General features: G+C 43.1%; 1 protein-coding gene across 8 annotated transcripts in view; it reads left to right on the forward strand.

Moving 5' to 3' along the window:
* The window catches only part of BBX (BBX, HMG-box containing), a 131,176-nt gene that overhangs the window by 20,115 nt on the left and 92,357 nt on the right, over window positions 1–18,704 (forward strand). The window contains exon 1 of one of the 8 annotated variants that reach the window (XM_021400608.1): window positions 8,685–8,922. The exons of the other annotated variants lie outside the window; for them this stretch is intronic. Coding sequence (XP_021256283.1) covers window positions 8,866–8,922 — 57 coding nt within the window. The 5' untranslated portion in view covers window positions 8,685–8,865. Of the gene's footprint in view, window positions 1–8,684; window positions 8,923–18,704 lie in introns of those variants that run through there. 8 annotated transcript variants of the gene reach the window in all.

Genomic DNA, 18,704 nt, shown 5'->3' on the forward strand with positions numbered 1-18,704 from the left:
AAGTGTTGTTCCTGTATACTACAACCCTGTGGACCTTGATGGGCTTTGCAGAGCACGTTCTTCCACTGCATATTCAGAGTTCTGTGGCAAGGTAAAGTTTGATTGTTACTGTTCCTTACTGACAAAAAGTCGTTGGTTGTGGCAGCACCAGGGTTGGAAAGAGCAACTTTAATTTGGTCACAGCCAGTACAGAAAAAGACTTCAGAGTGTATAGCAATGTCTTAGTGGCCAGAATGGTAGCTTCCTATGGAGTAGTAGGAACTGCATGGTGTTTCTCAGCTGTGATGTAGAAAAAAATCGTAATAGTTAAAAATAAAAAATCACTAGAGACTTCTGCTTGGTAGTGTACTTAAAATTGTTACAACATACTGGGTGGCCTCACAAAGGCTGCAAAATAGTCTGGCAGCTGATTCTATTGCTGTGTAGTGATTAACTGGAAGTTAATCACAATATTACTAGGAGAAATAGGGATGAGTGGTGGAGAAGACTTTGCAGGATGCATGCCTCTCCAGAATAAATATATGTTTCCAGGAAACCTGGGGTCTTCTCTTCATATCTGCCAAACTGTGTCTTTAATGTCTGAACTGTATTGTTGATCTTAGTTAATTCAGGGACAATTGAAGCCATCCCATCCACTAGATCCCCTACTGAGGTGCTGAGTGCTTTCTCTTCTCCATGAACTCCTTGGGAATGCAGCACGTCGCTGGCCTCTGTTAAATGCCCAACACAGCCAAGGAGTCCAGCCAGGGAAAAACTGGCAAATATACTGCCTATTTACTAACAAGGATAAGAATTTTCCCTGTCCCTCCCCTGTGTGTTTTACAGTTGGATTTGAGGAATTTTGACTTGTAGGGAGCTGACTGTGCAGTACTCAGGGTATTTTTGAAAAGTCAAAAAACTCTTTGCTACCAACTTTTTAAAAGCACCTTCTTCAAATGCAGGATACTTAAGTCCAGCCTGGCATAATATCAGACCCTAAGGATATGTCTGCATTGCAGACTGCTGGGTTCTGTAGTTACCTGAATGTGCTTTTAAATAAGGTGGAACAAGAATCAGTAGTGGTTTGGCAGTGATAGCATGGAGCTGCGTACCCATTAATTTAACTTGTATTGAGTAAGGGTGAATTAGCGCTTGTGTATTGCTGGGCTGCTGCAGCTGGTGCTTCTTGTACTGGGCTGGTTGGTTTAAATTAGGTTTAGGTGCCCAGGAGCTCAGGGCTGCTGTGACCATCTGGAGCAGTTGGGGCCAGTCCTTGATGGTCAGTGCCATATGCAGGGAGGGCATGTTGTGGACGTCCCTTTAAGAGGCAAAGTCTGGTTAGGCAGCATTAATAGCTTTTCCTACATTAGCAAGTTGCAAATCCTGTTTATGGATTTCCTTTATAGGACCAGGTGTTGAAAACAGTACTTTCCCTTGGGAAATTATTATTCAATTAACTTGGTATTTGTTTTGATATTAAGATTTGTTGTGGTTGTTGAAAGTGCAAACTTGCTGGAGATGACCTCTATCCGAGGGCCTGTTTTGGGGTTTTATAGGAGTGAGGGAGGCAGGGAAGGACCAGTATACTACCATTTGGTGCTTAGGGTGGAATCTTTACACTGCTCTGCTGCCTTTCCTTACAGATGTACTAACTAGAAAGTAAAGTCCTTGAAGTATGTGAAATATTCTAGGAATACAAGTAAGTCAACGCTGTGGCCAAGCTGCCTGTATTTATCTCAGCCATCTAGGCCTTGCCAGTCAGTGTAGTGTCTGGGAGGTGTTACCATTTGCTTATACAGATCATGTTGGTCTCTTAGCATGTTGAAGGAAGTCAGGTACATCCATGTGTCAAGAAGCTGTCAATGTGGTGACTGGTTAGTGCTCGTGTGCTTGGGCCAAGCCTTGTGCTCGTGCGCCAGCGTCATCCTCCAAGACTGTGTATAGCATTCTCCTCTCTCCAGTCTCTTATAGAAAAAAGTAGTTTTTTGTGTGAATAGCCATAATTATTGAACTGTATCCAACTTCAGGAGTGTGGGACAGATGCAGGAATAGGATAATTTATGTCACTGGCAAGCCACTATTTTGCCCTAACAATGTTAGTGTGTGCTGCTTTCCTGCATAGATCAAGGATGTAGATTGGATCTGTAATCTTTATGTATTGGGTGGCCTGGCTTAAATCAGTGGGTTTTCTTCCTGCCAATCAAAACAAAGGCAAGTGTGAATAAGGGAAAGGCCAGTATATGGATACAGCTACTGTGCTAAGTTACATAGGCAGGCAGCTAATGTGCAGATTGGTATTTGTGCTGCTTGTGTTCATGCTGGAGAGTCAAGAAGAGACCTAACTCTTCTGTGATGTCCCACAGGTGTGTTCTAGACTTGAATGCAGGAAAATGGTGATTTTCTTTGAAGGTGTTTGCTGTATTTAGGTGTTCATCAGTTAGTACTTTTCATAGTGTATTGACTTTTGATAGCTGAAATACTAGAGATGATTTTGTTTTAAAAAAATTGGTTTTGAGGAGCTTTTTTGCATGTTTGAAATAAAATGTCAGTTTTGAATGTTGGTAATCTGTTTTGTGTTTTTATAGTAATGTTGCATAATAGAAGATTTTTTTTAAACCTTACATTCCCACACAAACACTGGGGAGATAACCACAGACCAGAGAATAATGTTTTTTTAATTATTATTATTTTTTGATTGAATGAGAAAAATGACTCAGTATGCTGATGCAATGCAGAGAAACTTGTAATTAAAGAAGAACAGGTGGTAGCCTCTGATTCACGAGTTAGGATTTGGCATCAGGTCTCTGGATCTGAGTGGACATTATCAGGAGAGATATTAAAGCAAATGCCTGCTCTGGTGCATGAAGCTGTAAGCAGCGTTTATTACTGTGTTGTTTTTAAAGGGAACTTGCTATTAGCCAAGGCTAATTAATGGCTTTACAGGAGCACCTGAAGTTGAGCTTGTTGATGGTGATCGTGAGGAAGCTGCAGTTGCTAAAAGCAAAAGAGCAGTTGAAGGCTGCTCACCTCATCATGAGTGATGCTCATCTTGTCAGTCCACCGTGATGGTTGGTCCTTGGCCATGGTGGTGATGGCCATGGCTGTGGCTGGGGCTGGCTGTCACCACAGGAGCTCTGTTGCAGAAAGGGTGCTTGTACTGCCCTCAGAGCAGTGAGGCGGCCAGCACCAGGGTGCCCCAGGCCAGGAGGCAAGGCTGGGTGGGGAGAGGCAGCTGTATGTTAAAGTACTGGGAAGATGCCTACAGGTTGGGATGGTGTTGCTCTTGATAAAACTGAGGGAAAATGGTCTCCACACCAGTTGAGCAGCCATGCTTGCTGTCATAGGCACTGAATTCACGGAAGAAAATGTTGCCCCGATGTGCTGAGGCAAGATGGTGGCCCATCTGTGGGTACGCAACCTTGCATCTATGCTCCCTAATTTCTTCCTGTACCTAGAGGCATCTGTCAGGTTTTTGTCAGGTTTGAGAGCAACAAATCCTAGCTTACAGCCCAACATGAACCAAGTTTTCAGGATTCTGGCAAACACAGTACTGATGAGACCAACCTCCAGGAAAACTGACTTCCCATAGCTCTGCCTCTGGAAGTCTTGTGTTGCACTTGATCATTGTCTTAATAATTAACAATTATGTTGCCAAATTCAGGCAAGACAATACCGTAAGCTGAAAGGAATCACAGCGTGTGTGTCTGGCATACATGACACAGGCTGCAACAGTGGTTTTCCAGCATTTCTGTAAAATAACTTAGATTTGAAAGATTTGTTTTAAAATGTATAGAGATTTAAATTCAGTGACGCGCTTAGTGAATGAAATGTGAGGCTGAAGGATCTTTTTCTTAAGATTACAGTATTTGGCCCAATGATTAAAGGATTCTGTGAAAACAACTAAACACACTCTAAAGGAAGTCATTCACACAAGCAGTTGCGTCTAGTGGATGTTTCTAATTGGACTTGATGTTTTATCACAGTTAGCTTTCCATTTAGGAGGAAAGATAGGAAGCATCAAACTTAATTCAAGTTAGTGGTGTGAAATAGCTTTCTTCGCAACTGCTCTTTGAACCTTTGTATCTCTTTTAAGAATATGCTTAGAGAATTGCAACAGACACCTGGGACAGAAAGCGGATTTTATTCTGGTTAAAAAAATAAGAAAGTGTAAGTATGTCTGTCTAATAAATGGTTTCTGATTGAAGAACTTAAAGATGCAGAAGGTGATACGAATGCTGTTTTCTCTTTAAAAGTCTATTCTGCATAGAACAGTTCTTTGTTTACTTAACTACTTGGAGAGCAAAACAAGACAAGACTCTCTTAATTATAAGGAACTTTCATATTGGAATTGTGGAGTTTTTTGTGCAGCAGGTAATGCATGCTCTTTCATTGTGAGTAGTAACTGCATCTCTAGAGTTCCCCAGATCTTTGCAATAAAGCTGAAAAGGGGACAGATGCATTAGAATTTTGTTGTCCCACATTCTGCAGAGTATCCTGATGCCTTCTGCACAGCAGAGAGGAGCAGGGATTTGTCGTCTTGAAATAATGATGTGGGGGAGGGTAGAGAAGAGGGAGCGTTCTGCTGGTGGTAGGATTTTGGGTTTTGGTATTTTATGCATTATGTATATGTGATATTTGCACCTGAAGTTGTTCTGACACTTGAGAGTATATGTAGCATGTAATGGAGAAGAGGCTTCCTGGTGATGCAGCTCTGCTGTTGCATGCATGCTGTCAGAAGACTACGTAGCTTAGAAAGCTCTTGTGTATACATGTGCATATGTGAAAATATTTGATAAAACTTCCAAGCGGTGCTAAGTTTCAGGAGTCATTAAGCTGGTGATTCTGCTGTTTCTGAATAAACAAGTTGTTGATGGTGCTTTTTGGGATGTTTTATGAATGCAGCTGAATTCATTGTCTGTTTAGTGTTTTATGAACTGTGCAGTATTGAAGAACGATGCAAGTAAGTGTTGGACTGGGAAACTGTACCCATTTCAAGTTGAGCAGTGAGTTTGTTTAGAATTAGTGATTAATATTGTATTTATGGTACTGGGATAAAATATGAAGCTTCAGTGGAGATCATAATTAATTGATATTACTGCAAGCTCTGTATGTATACGTGAACATAACACGTGAATTTTATAGGAGGCAAGATTAACTCATATTGCAAATGTGATTGATCAGAGAATTGCTTGTGCGTCTTAACTGTCGGACACTTCCAGGTCATATTTTTCAGCATTTTATTTATACGCTCGTAATGTTTGTTTGTTTCCCTTTGCTGTTATATTTCCTTCCTGGTTAGCGGGAGAAAACATTTAACCATACAAGATCCATCAATTTTATATTTTCCCTTTTGCATCTTCTTTCATCAGGTCTTCCCCATCTTCATGTTGAAGTAATTTTAATGCTCATAAAGTAGCAGAGTAACAGGCCATGGGAAGTCATCCTTTCAGCTTAGGAGAAGATAAGCATATTGATGGAGCAAGTAAACTTGTGACCAAACTACCTCTATTTTACTGCTATTTTTTTTAATTTATTTGCTACCAAACACAGAGATAACTTGATGCCTAATCTTTTATTATGCCTTTAATTTAGGGGTGAGAAATCAAAATGAGAGCTGAGGAATTGTCAAATGCAAGTAAGTTTTGACAACTGTAGTTGAAGCAACATAAAACTTTTAAGTTAATAGTGGAATCATCCAGAACAACTTCTTGTTTGAGGGTGTATGAGTTTCTAAGTGCGTGTGAGTTGAATGCACTGGAGCGCATACAACTTATAGGTGCTTGCTACTTCCTGCATCATGCCTTCTTTCTCAGGTGGGTTTTCATTCTGACTAGTAGGTACAGGATGCCTATATAATCCCTTTCAACAACCATTAACAAGCTTTCAAAATCTTGTGTTCTCCCTGCAAGAAGAAAAATGACACAATTTAAGGTAGTAAGCTTTCAAATTTTTATTACTTTGAAAACACTGGGGGAAAAAAAAATATCCAGTAAATGTATGACAGGCTTATATTCTTTTATTAAGTATCCAACACTGGACCCATCTTAGAATCATAGAATCATAGAATTAGCTAGGTTGGAAAAGACCTACAAGATCACCTAGTCCAACCATCCACCTACCACCAATAACCCCTCTACACAATGTCTCTCAACACAACATCTAAACATTTCTTGAACACCTCCAGGGACGGTGACTCCACCACCTCCCTGGGCAGCCCGTTCCAGCGCCTGACCACTCTTTCAGAAAAGTAGTATTTCCTAATGTCCAGCCTAAATCTCCCCTGGCGCAACTTGAAGCCATTCCCCCTCGTCGTCACTAGTTACAAGAGAGAAGAGGCTGACCCCCAGCTCACTACAACCTCCCTTCAGGTAGTTATAGAGAGCGATCAGGTCTCCCCTGAGCCTCCTCCAGACTGAACTCCAGCTCCGTCAGCCGCTCCTCATAAGGCCTGTGCTCCAGACCCCTCACCAGGGGTATCTTCGTAATTACTTATCTTTGTAATTACTTTTACAGATCCCATAGGAAATAATGACCACAGCGTAAAAATTGCTAATGAAATGCTATATCTGAAGGCAGAGACCTCTTTGTAGGATAATAATACTAGCCAGCAAAGATAATGACAGAAGTCAAAGTGTTTGGTAGTGTTAAGCACAGTTTAACTTTGAGATGACTTTTACAGTCTTGGTCCTGAAATCCTACAAGTGGTGAACTTTGATGTAAAATGTGTTTGTTATTTTGATGACCTCAGTCAAGGTAATCCAGGATGGGCAAAGATGCAGAGAATAATTATTTGGAAGTACAAGCAGATGTTGCTCTGGCTTCTCAAGGAAGTTTCTTACATAAAAAGACAGAGTTAAAAACAAAATGGAGCTTTTTGTACTGAAAACATGTAATACTTCAGCTGGTGTTTCTCCAGCTTTTTTCTTGTATGGCCTGTTGTCTTTGGGATAAGGCTCTCTCAGCAGTAAAACCCTGAGTTGTATTGATAGAGGAGAGTCTTCCAGAACACTTAAAAATGGTTTGCAAAACAAGCAATAACAAGTTGCTTACAGACACGGATGAGTGTTTTTAGTTTGTTACTAAGTCAAGGTAAATGTAAAGCATATCTTTTACTTCAACAATGCCTAAGTGATTTGCTAGCTCATAAATTGGTGAAGATTTTTATTTACTAAGAACACTTTTTTAAAGTTCTTCTGGTGTTTTTTTTAGATTTCTGGAACAAATTGCCTATCATGTTGAGTGCCAGAGATTTGTCTTCTGTATCTACTGAAATGCTCTGGCTGGTGTATGTATATACTTGAAGAGAAGAGAGGAGGAAGGAGGCCCAGTGCACTACCAACAGAGGCTGGTATTTGTGGGAACTGACCGGTGTGCTTTCAAATCCAAATCATAGTTTGAATAGCAAGGAAGAAACACTTTTCTCTTCTGTAGAATCTGTTCTGCAAAGCAGAGGTAGGAAACGGTTTCTGTGAAATAGTTAGGATAAGCCTGGGATAGGGTATGGCCTGGAGAGCTCTTTGTCTCTGGTGGACTCCAATGGCTGCGGTGAGTAATGCTGCACAAGTGTTGGTTTTGATCTGAAGAGAAGCACAGGCTTTTTTGTAACAAATCATGTCAGCAAAAGTTTGGGAATATCTTTTTGTTTCTCTCTGAAGTTGTGTTCTTGCCTGTATTTCAGCCCTACCTGCTCATTTGCCTGCGTGCCACTCCCAGAGCAGCACCCTTGCAGTACTTGTGGATTCTGAGTGCTGGTACTCACTAAATCTGCTCAGATGAGTGTGTCAATTACATTTCTGGTTCTGATACAATTCTGGCTCCAAGCTACATGTGTTTCCTTACCAAGGAAGCAGATGTATGTCACTTTAGTGCTAATAGTTTACCAAAAGGAATAGTTAAGCTCTCCCAGGATTGAACTCAGTGTCTTGGTACATGCAGAGTAAGGGGTGTAGCTGCCCAACTATATGTACATTAGTGCAGAAATGGCATTGAGATTTAGGCAGCTAGGACCTGGCCCCTGCTCTGTCCTTGTTCAGGCTGTACAAGTGAAAGCAAGGAATTAGGTGGCAGACTGATGGCTAAAACCAGATGCCAAGCACTAGATGACGATTGGTTACGTCTACTCCTTTGTGTTTGCAAGTTACAGGTTCGCTGTGCTTGCTTGCTGAAGAGAACTGGATTTGCAATTCAGATTATAGGAAATAGCTTGAAACGGTCAGAAAGTAAACAAAATGCAGTGAATTAGAAGTAAAAGCAGCAAAAAACAAGCAGTCGTGAAATGCTTTGTTAAAAGTTGCTGGGTTTCCTACCCCTCTGGAATGGGATCTCCCAGATGCTCATTGAAGGTGTACCGCAGGCTCCTGCGTTGAGCAGATAAGGAAGCAGAGGAAAGGCACGGTGAAGAGCAAATTGCCGGCCCGTCCTGCTTCCCTTTTCCCTTCTCCCGTCAGTACCAGCACGGAGGCCTGAAGGCAGGGCTTTAGATGTTTGTCTGCGGCTTCCCTCTGCCAGCCCGTTTCCCTAGCTGGCACCTCCCGAGCCGTTCGGCTCCTCCGTTTCCACGCGTGTTTCCGCAGCGCCGTGGCGAGGCGCTCCCCGGGGCCGGCGGGCGGCCGTGTGACGTGCCCAGGGCTGGCACGCTGCGAGGCCGCGCCGTCTGTCCGCGCTGCCAGAAGGGAGCACGGAGCGGCGAGCCCGGGCCGCGCTCCGCCCCGCCGGCGCTGCTGAGGTCAGCTTCCTGCCGCTCGCCTGCCTCCCGACGCCGCTTCTCTCCACCCCGAAAGAGTGCGAGATTTGCCCGAGTCCGGAGCTGGTTTCTACGGGTGGCTGCCCGGCCGGCCAGGCGGCAGCGCGGCGATAGCGTGGCGTTGCGTAGCGGACGCGGGCAGCATGGTAGGCAGGCTGCCGCGCTGCCCGGCGAGACCTGTGACCTGGCGGGTGCGGGAGGTGAGTGCCGTTCTGCCGCGTGTGGCTCTCGGGCTCGGAGAGCCAAAGCCCACCCGGGCTCGGTAACAGGAAGCGAGCGGCAATGTCGCTGTGCTCCCCGGTGAGATGCTGCTGCTCCCGCTGACGGCGTAACAGAGTACGCTCAGGAAGTGATGGGCTTCCCTGCAGCAAAGGACTGTGGTCAATAAAAGTTTACAGTGTGTAAATTTGTTTTTCTTTTCCTGAAAAGCGTTGATAAGTATGGCACAAATATAGCTATAAAGGACGGATGATGAAGGTAAAGTTCACTTTCGATGACTTATGGTAGGCAAATGCTCAGGGTCTTTCACAACCTTCAGATAGATTGAATAATGCCGGAAAGGAGCTTTGCAGTGATTTAATTATGTCTGTAGATCCAGAATAACATGATATACGTGATTGGTTTTATCCCTTTGTGTAATGTGTGGAAATAAAAATTACAGGTAGGAAAAACAAAATGCTGCTGAGCATCCCTTGGAATGGAGGCCAGGTTGTCCGAGAGAAAATACATTGCGTGGAAAATAACTCAGCTACAATAAGAGTGACTCATATAGAAAGTGTTTTCAGACCGTATTGATACTTTTCTTGCATTGTTTTATTTTTTATTTGTGGAGTGAAGAATATAACTACCACAGGTTTATTAACCAACTTTCAGCTTTTTAATCAGCTGAGCTGTTTCCCTGTGTGCCTTCTAATGGAGCTCTAAAATCAGTAATCCATAGCAGGTGGCAGTTTGCTCTTCATTTTGCATTGTAGCACCCTTCATTTGCCTTTTTTTTTTTTTTCCGTTACAGCAGTCAGGGACCACATTGTTTCTTCTGACAGAGATGCCCTGGGCAGTTCTGTAGTGGATGCTTTGTAAGAAGCTGTGTGCTACCAAGTGCAGCTTGGGTAGGTCAGCCAGGTGTTGGGTGCTCCCTACACAGGTCTTACTGCTCCTCAGGTGACAAGAGACAACAGGAGGAAGTGAAGAGTCCTGTGGAGGACACAATGTGTCCCATGCTCTGAGACCTGACCAGCATTGATCCAGACCAGAGAGTACCTCTGGAACAGCTGTTTTCTGTGATGCTAGTTTACTTCACTGTTATGTTTTGAACTGAAACAAATGTGTTCTTTCATCAGGAGAAGGAGGAGTATATTTTGCTGGAGCATTACTAGACCAGGTTTGTGCCTTGTAAGGTAACAGCTTACCTGTAGATAAACATGTAAAGTCAAAGCAAAAACAATCTACGTTTATTGTCCAGTCAGTGGCCACCACTGGGGGTGTTGGGGAAGAACATTATAGGAAGTAATGATAAAAATTTCCAGTCATGTTTGGCTCTGTAACTTTTGTTTGCTTTCAGGCGCCAGGGATGCTATACTCCATGGTGCGCCCTGTAAATCCATAGCTTCTAAACCTTCTTCCTGCTCTAGACTTGTGCTCATGAAATTAACCCTGTGTTGTGTCTGAGAGGGACAGCACCATGGCTGATGATGCCGTATGCTCTGGTTGTGTCAGCACTTTAGGAAGATGACATGCTTCAGTAGTTCAGAATATTAGTACAGTTAAACTGCTTAAGTTTTCAAATGGGCCAGGTACCCAACTTGTACTTGCCAAAGTTACCTCCCTTTTACTTGCATTTTGCCAGGCATGATGTCAAGCATCAAGCCCAGCTGCTGTTGGACTGCAGTGTTGTTTCACTCAGAATTACTGTCAGAATTGTCATCCTAACACATAAGAAGCTGCTGTGAAAATTTAGCCTGTTTCAGCAGAGCCATGGGCTCCTACCGGTGGTTTTAAATCCTGTGCCCATTAATGATTTGGCAGCCTTGCCCACAGGTGGGATCATGTCGTTTGCTACCTCTGTTGCATTTTGGCGAGCTGATCTTCTGTTAGCTTGTGGACGCTAGCTAGTTTATTATGGGATGCGCTGAAGGGTCACAGGGGTGTTCTGCCTGCAAGTTTGACCCTTCCTTGTCAGAGAGATTGGAGGGATAATAATAAGTTCTCCCTGTTTGTAGGTGTGGAGAGAAGAGTGAGGGTTATAGCTCCAGGGTTTTTTCACTTTCAGTTCACTGTGTGCGTAATGCTGACTCCATCTTCAACGCGGATAGAAGATGCAATAGTCTGAACTACAGCTCCCTGGTGAAGAAGTGAATTAGACTAATCTGACAGAGGTAATAGTGAAGCACTACATCTGAATGGCAGCACTGTCGTGGAAAGAAACAGTCCTAGCTCAGCTGCTTGCACTCTGCCCCATGTTGCCATGCTAGTGTTCCCGCACTTGTGTGTAATGCACTGGGATGGAGAACTGCCTGTAGTTAAAATTGGTGGGGTTTGCCAGCTTAACTTCTGTCCACCAAAGATTGGACAAACCACAGTGGAAGCAAGGCAGGGTCAGGACTGCTTCTGCTTACAGAGTAGGCTCAAGCTAACTTTAGTGTTTGTCAAGCTGGAGCCTTAAGTACAGGTAAATAAAATGCACGGGAGGAGGTATCCCTAGGAATTGACCGCTGTTGTCAATATATACTTTTCAATTATTATTATTTTTTAACTGGGGATACATGTGCATCTTTTAAATGTGAAATCTGCAGTAAGGAAAGTTTCCAGTCTATACAGCAGCAGCTAGTCACTGATGCTGATGATAGCATCTCAGTTGTGATGCTGTTTTATCTTTCTCCCTTTCTGAAGTAGGTGCTGCCTTGCATAGCTTTTCTTCATGTCACCCAGCATAATGTGATATGTTTTGCTATTCTCAAATAAATGAATAAATACGTCTTGTGGGATTTTGGTGAGCAAGATAATTGGTGAATTTAACAAGGTTGCTTAGTCTGGATGCAAAATACCACTTTCTGACAGATTCAGGTGCTGTTAAGTCCAGAGTGCCCAGGGTTGCTGCAAGTTGCTCGTGGGATGGGTTGCTGTGTGGCTTTGACTAGTGGCAGGGTATATCGAAAAGAGAAGGTGGTTTCTCCTCTGCTGGCCTGTCAGATGAGTGTCTATCTACGGCAAGTACTTTAGTGTTGTGTTTGTTTGTTTTTAAATAGCGGGGAGATTGTTGTTGCTTGCGTGTGATTTGTGGAGTTCAGGAAGTTTTTGTTAGTGACCTTCAAGCTTTTGTTATAGGTGTTAAGTGCTGGCAAAAAGCGGCAACAGATATTCCTATGGGAATTCCCTGGGGCTGTGTTTTGGCTGGGGTAGTCAAATGTTACATCCCAAGATCAAGATCCTATTTTGAGATTCACTAATGTAGGCTCGTGGGTCTGTTCAGAGCCTTGTTACCCTCTGCGAGACTCCATGCAAGCAGAGGAATCTGCACTCACGGATTTGGACAGGGGATTAAAGGATTGGTGTTTGTTTTGGTGGAAGTTGCTCAGAGTTGAAACTATCATCTCTATTCTTTCACTTGCACCAAAATCTGGAGTGCCTGGCACCTCGAGATGTGATGCAGGTGCACCTTTATTGGGGTGCTGCAAATGCCTGTCTTTGCTGGTAGGAAGGTGGGGTTGCCCCCCCCCCCCCCAGGGCAGTAGCAAGGGCATTGCTGACATTGTAGTGCTGGTATCAGCACAGGCAAAGGGTGCTGGCAGCAGCCTGCTCCATGGGCAGGATCGGCCTCCAGCCTGGTGGACTGTGCTGCTCTGGGACGTGGTCCATCTTCCTGACGGCCAGCTCAGCTGAGGGGAAGCCCTGGTAGCAATGTGAGAGAGGGTTAAAACCTGATTATGAAGAAAATGACTATTTATTTATGTCTTCCTTTCAGTAGTCACCCCAAACAATTCTGCCAGAGCCATCGTGTGCGTTTCAAACTAGAATGTGAGCTGGATCAACTGCGGAGCAGAGATACTCAAAATGGATTCCTCCCCTTTCATCTGTTACATAGTTATTCCAATATGAAGTGTTTTTTATCACATGGGGAGGTTAAAATGTTTTCAAATTGAAGTGGTTTCTTTATGCTGATGTTCAAGCGAAATGTTTGTTTCCCAAACTAGCAATTCAAAAGTGAAACTGTTGGTAAGAGAAGCGAAAATAATTTAATTGAGTTTTCCTGTTCCCAGCTGGCAACAAGAATGCATGTTTTTAAAGTGATGGTAATGTAGCTAAGTGTTCCGCACTCTGGTAAACTACTTTCTTCTTGTAACTGTTGATGCCTCTTGCAGCTTGTTGAGGCGTGGGTAACTCAGCAATAGAAAGGGGGTGTGTAAATGCCTGGGAGTTGCTCAGGTGAAAATGCAGACAAGTTCCATCAGGGCCTGTGTGAATTGACAACTACCTCAGTCACTAGTATTACTTCCTGTGGTTGGTGGAGCTTGCTCAAGAAGTAGATTCTGGTTATTCAGGGCCAATACAGAGTTACTTGGGTTTAAGCTATTTTCTGCTGCTTTAAGGATGCAAGAAGGAAGCCAGGCTCCATTTAAAAAAAAAAAATCTCGTAATACATCTAAGGTCTTCACTACTCCTTTGTTGTCCTTGGTTTGTATGTCAAGTGGATAAGGCTCTGGTAGAGACTTTTCAAATTAGATGCTGGGCTTCTACTGAATGTCCTTTTGAGTCTTTAACAGTTTCCACTAGGCTCTGGTAATTCTCAGTCTCTACCTGGAAAGGTTTGCTGCAGGAATGACATCTGCCAGGTGAGTGCCTGCTAAGATGAGACGTGCAAACTGATGCATTGGTGAAATGGTGGTTAGGCAGAGGAGAAAGAGTTGAGTTTTCAGAGTGAGTGAATATACTGCAAATTACTGGTAATATTTTAAGTGTTGCCTCTGATTAAAATTCCTGCAGCATGGATTGACAAATTCATATAAAATCAGATAAATCCTCTACTACGATCAGCTCTGAGAGGTATTTCAGCTTGTCCTGCAGGTCAGCAAGCCGAGGAATAGCACCAGGTCAGTGCCCTTTGAGAACGACATCTTATAACCAATATTGTTCAAGTGATTTCTGCTGAGTAACTAAGGCACAAAGAGAGCTCGTCTTCAGATGCTTAGGCTTCAGTTGGAAATGTGTTTGTCTTAAGACTGACAGCCTTCTTGAGTCATACTTGGGAAGAATATTGGAAATTTCTGTCATCTGTGTAAGAGGAATATAGTATGTTTGGTATGTGCAACATCCCTGAGTAGGATGGCAGCTACTCTGCTAACCAGAGCTCCAAGGTAGTCTGTGGTAGGACTTTCAAGAAGGATTGCAGTGTTCCTTTGGAGCAATCAATATAACAAACCTTTCATCAAAGAGAAGTCTGTCAACCCAGGTGTATGCAGTTCTATCCAAATGCGGCCATGTTTTGGCTAGTCTTTGGATTAAGAAGTAGAAGTGCTAGAAAGATCTTAACATTTCAATTTCCATGTATGAAGGAAGGTAGATACTTGGAGAGTGGCTGTTATGTTACTTCTGCAATTTGTCTTTTTATTCTAGCATTACATGTCTGCATGGCTACTTTGCAAGCCAACCTGTTGTGATGGTGTTTGTTTATTTGCTTTTTTCTTTAAAAAAAATGTATATGCATACACAAAAACATGGATAAATATAAAATTGTGTACATTTATTTTTTAGAAGTAGGACAAAGCGGGCTTGAAATACTTTTACTGCTCCTCACTGATCTTATGCGTGGTTTTACTGGTATGAGATAGGGGAACATGACTTGGCCTGAGACGGTACACTTCAGTAGACCTGCAGTGAAATTGCAGTTTTGCTGCAGAATTGTTTTCTAGCTTCCAGACGTTACTATGACTCAGCCCCAGAGCGACGCGTGGCAAGAGGCAGCTCTTGGTGATTTCCCACCTTACAGCCAAAAACGTAACTTTCTCCTCCAAGGCTCCTGTGTGTAGTGGATCTGACCAACACTTGATTTGTTAGACCAGTGAACAGGTGAGATGGAGGTGCTGTCTGTGGGGATCAGAAGGAGGCTAAGCTAAGTACTGGCTTTAAACATTGCTTCACTTCTGCTTGCTCTCAAGGAGGATTCCTTCAACACTGACGAGAATCCCAAGGCCTATTATTTTTTGTTCACCTGTTGGTATAGTTGTGGTACCACTGTTATCTCCTGTCATGTGCAGTTTGAAATAGAGCTCCTTCAGAGTACCATACTGATAATTTGCACTTTTATAGGTCTTTTCACTCGAACTACCAAGTGATTTATAGGATTGATGAAGAAAGCTAGGTGACACCTTTCTGACTGAGGAGGCTGGGGCAGATGGAGGCTGCATATCACAGAGAGGCTGAGCATGAACTTCAGGGAGCCCTCTGCCTTGTGCAGGAGAGATTTGAAGAAGCTCTAGTTCCTGATTTCTTTGGCGGGGCTGTGGCTGCAGAGAGTCAGCTGTGATGCAGCAAATGCAAAGGTGGTGTGGGAGTGTTAGAAAATGGCATGGAGGGTATTCAACACAGAATGTTCACTGCAGTAGATTAATCTCTGAGCAAGAGGGCAAGCATTTATATTAAAAGGATGTAAATAGCAAACTTCATTCTTCCTCTGCTCTCTCTGAAGGAACAGCGGCAATGCTTTCTTCCAGAGCCTGCAATGTTATTGTTGCAGCAAAGCGATTTCCAGAAACAAGAAGAAATTTAAGATTTTGATCATGTGCCCGTGATTCTGTCACAGGGCAGATGGCAAAGATAAGAGCAGTGTAACAAAAATGAATAGTCCTGGTTTGTTTCAAGCGTAAGTATTTCTCTGAAAAACAGTATGAATGTGCTGATTTGTTTTTCCACTTTTTAATTTATGCTGTGGTTAACACTACCGTTCATCTGAGGGATGAATATTGGAGGTTTTCTAATAAAATTATAGTGCCTTAAATTTCTGGCACTCATCTGACTGGAGGGGTGAGAATTGAGAAGGCATTGCAAACTTTTGTGAAAGTTAATAATCACATTTTTCTGGGTTTTAATAGCGTTCATCAATGTTTTATTTTAAATCATGCTTCAAATACTTGGTTCGTGCATTTATGGTTTTAGTCAGCTTTGTGCATTACTTGCAGATAGCTCTTCTGTGACGGGTGCCTTCCTTAAGCACATCAGTGCTTTGCCCAAACCAGTCCAATGGACTTCTGGTAGAGCAGGGATCAGAGCAGGGAAGGTGAGTGAGTTAGCTTGCTGTTCTGCTGCTTTACTTGTCAGTGGTCAAGGCCACTACTTGGTGCTCCACAACTGTAGCTGCACTGGGTAGAAAATCCCTTTACCCTGCACAACTTGTTTGCCTGGTGAAGGAAGTGAGCTACATATACTGGCTGGAAATGATGCAGTCATACCTACTTTTTCTGAGTGTTGAAGAAGTAAAGAAGCTAAATCTGGCCTTGAGGTTGGTCGCAAGCAGGTAACTGATGGTGATGGAGCGGTAGGAACATTAGCACAGAACACAGAGGAAATGACTGCGGGGGACGTGTTGCTGCCGCATACCTGTGCCTCCAGGTGAAGCCCCACCAGCGGATTGCAGTGGCTTTAGGGGCTCAGAAATGAAGGCCCGAGCTCAGGGCTTGGGGAGGCTGCAGGAATTGCTCACGGCCACTAGATGCCTCCTTCGGCCTGCTGCAGGAGGGGCTCGCTCCGCCTAGGCCGAGCGAGGTGTGCCGGGATAGAGGGGCTCTGCATCTCTCAGCTACAGGAAGTGTTGCAGTGGTGTTGCTTTTTTCTTGTTTGTTTTTTAAGTTAGAGTTGAAGTAGGTACCATCAGAAATCGCAGATTTGTGAGGTTTGTTGTTCAGTACTTTGACGAAGGTCCAGACCTCGATGTGGTCAAGGTGGAGTCCTTGAGGCAAAGAAAGTGGAAGAAGCTAATTTAACAAGGTATTTTACTACTTAACTTGTTCTAAAACAAACTGTGCAATTGCAATTAAAAAAAAAAAAAAGTTTGCAAAATAAAAGACCAAAAGAACAAATAGTCAAAAACCAAAACAGTGTCTTCTTACAGCATAACCATCTTTGCATCTTCCAGATGGATGGATGAACTAGCTAGGCTGGGAAGGGGGGAAAGAGAGGGGGGGAAAAAAAAAAAATGTGGATCAAACTGTATGGAAATTCAGGCCCAGGCAGAATTTCCACAAACTCCCTTCAGATTTCCCTGCGTGCTTAGAGAGGCCACTCACCCTGCAGTGCCTAGGATTAAGTAATCCTCCTGTCATCTAGAGACAGTATCCCGCAGGTTTCAGCTCCATGAATATGTTCTGCCAGTGTCTGTAGTAAGCATATAGTTGCTTTCCCCTCTGCCCTTTTCCCAGCCTAGCCTAGACAGGACAAGCGGAAATGGCTTTAAACTGGAAGTGGATAGATTTAGACTAGATATTAGAAAGAAATTCTGTACTGTGAGGGTGGTGAGCCACTGGAACAGGTTGCCCAGCAGGGCTGTGGATGCTCCCACCCTGGAGGCGTTCAAGGCCAGCAAGGCCAGGCTGGATGGGGCTTTGAGCAACCTGGCCTAGAGGGAGTTGTCCTTGCGTGTAGCAGGGGAGTTGTAACTAGATGATTGTAAAGGTCCCTTCCAACCCAAACCATTCTATGATTGTTTGTTTTTTTTCCAAAATGATTAGATGATGTAGTACTCCTGTTGCTCCATGTGCTTCTCCCATAGCCATTTTTGTTTCTGAGGTGTAACAATGAATTACTTGCCACTAAATATCACCAGATCCTGTTGCAAAGTATGTGCAGGATAAAACAGTAATATGTATGACTGGTTATTTATTTTTCATAATTGTTTTTGCCAGCCAAGAATCCCATTGAGGTAAGACTCTGAACCACATCTTGATCTGTGAAGACTTAATATGTTTCTTTAACGTTGTGAGAACTGCAGTGTTCACTGTGAGAATAGCACTAGTCCTGGTTTTATATGTTCTTAATATGTAATTCATTTAGCTACCCTTCAGAACAGGTCAGGCACACCAGCCCTTTCATTTCTATCACATTTGTAAGTTTTCTTCAGCTAAAGCTTTCCCTTTCTACTCTTAGATATTTACGACTTGATGATAAGCCCCAAGCCCCTTCCAAATTAGCTCCAAAAATGCAATTCTGAATTGTCTTTGCAAACCAGGAACAGTGTTTTCTTTGTACAAACCAGTGTCCCTTTTAAGAGTTGTTTACACAGTGTTATGTTGGGGGCTTGTTCTTTGGACATAGAAGCAGGTGTTATGTGGCATTTTTGATAACTTTCTAGATATGCATGTAGGATGTGTACGTGCATACATGCAGTTCTTTATATACAGGCTAACATCCTCTCTTTCTCACACGTGTACCTTGGCTTATGTGCTTAGACATTGCTCCCTTCCTGTTCACCTTCTTTTCTTCCCCAGAACCCACACTTTGGGATTTGTAAGTTTAAGAGCCCTGCTATCATGCTATAGTAATTTCATACTTGTTGAAAGGCATACTGATCCATAAAGGATCAGTATCATTAAGTATAAAACTAAAGGAATTGTCCATAACTTAAGTATGATCAGACTGAAGAGAAGTAAAATGAGTTTTGGTGTTTGTTTAAACCACTACCATCATTTTTGCAGCTGCTTTTTTGTTTTATTTGTTACACTGAATGCTCTGTTTGATTTGCTTTGAGATTTTCATGTTTTCCTCTATTATACTTAAAAGCCATAGTCCTAAGGAGATTCCTTGCTTGGCTTAATTGAAAGGCCAAGATTTGTGGGCATAGCTAGAGAGGAAACTGACCACCAAGGCACCCATTCCTTCACCTCTTTAATTAAACTTACTTGGTATGAGTGAACCTTCTTTACCAGGTGAGCTGGACTTGATTTCCAGAAGTCCCTTCCAGTCTCTGAGATTCTGCAAATTCAGTTTTTTAATTTCT

The sequence above is a fragment of the Numida meleagris genome, chromosome 1, assembly GCF_002078875.1.
Source record: "Numida meleagris isolate 19003 breed g44 Domestic line chromosome 1, NumMel1.0, whole genome shotgun sequence".
NCBI classification, from domain to species: domain Eukaryota; kingdom Metazoa; phylum Chordata; class Aves; order Galliformes; family Numididae; genus Numida; species Numida meleagris.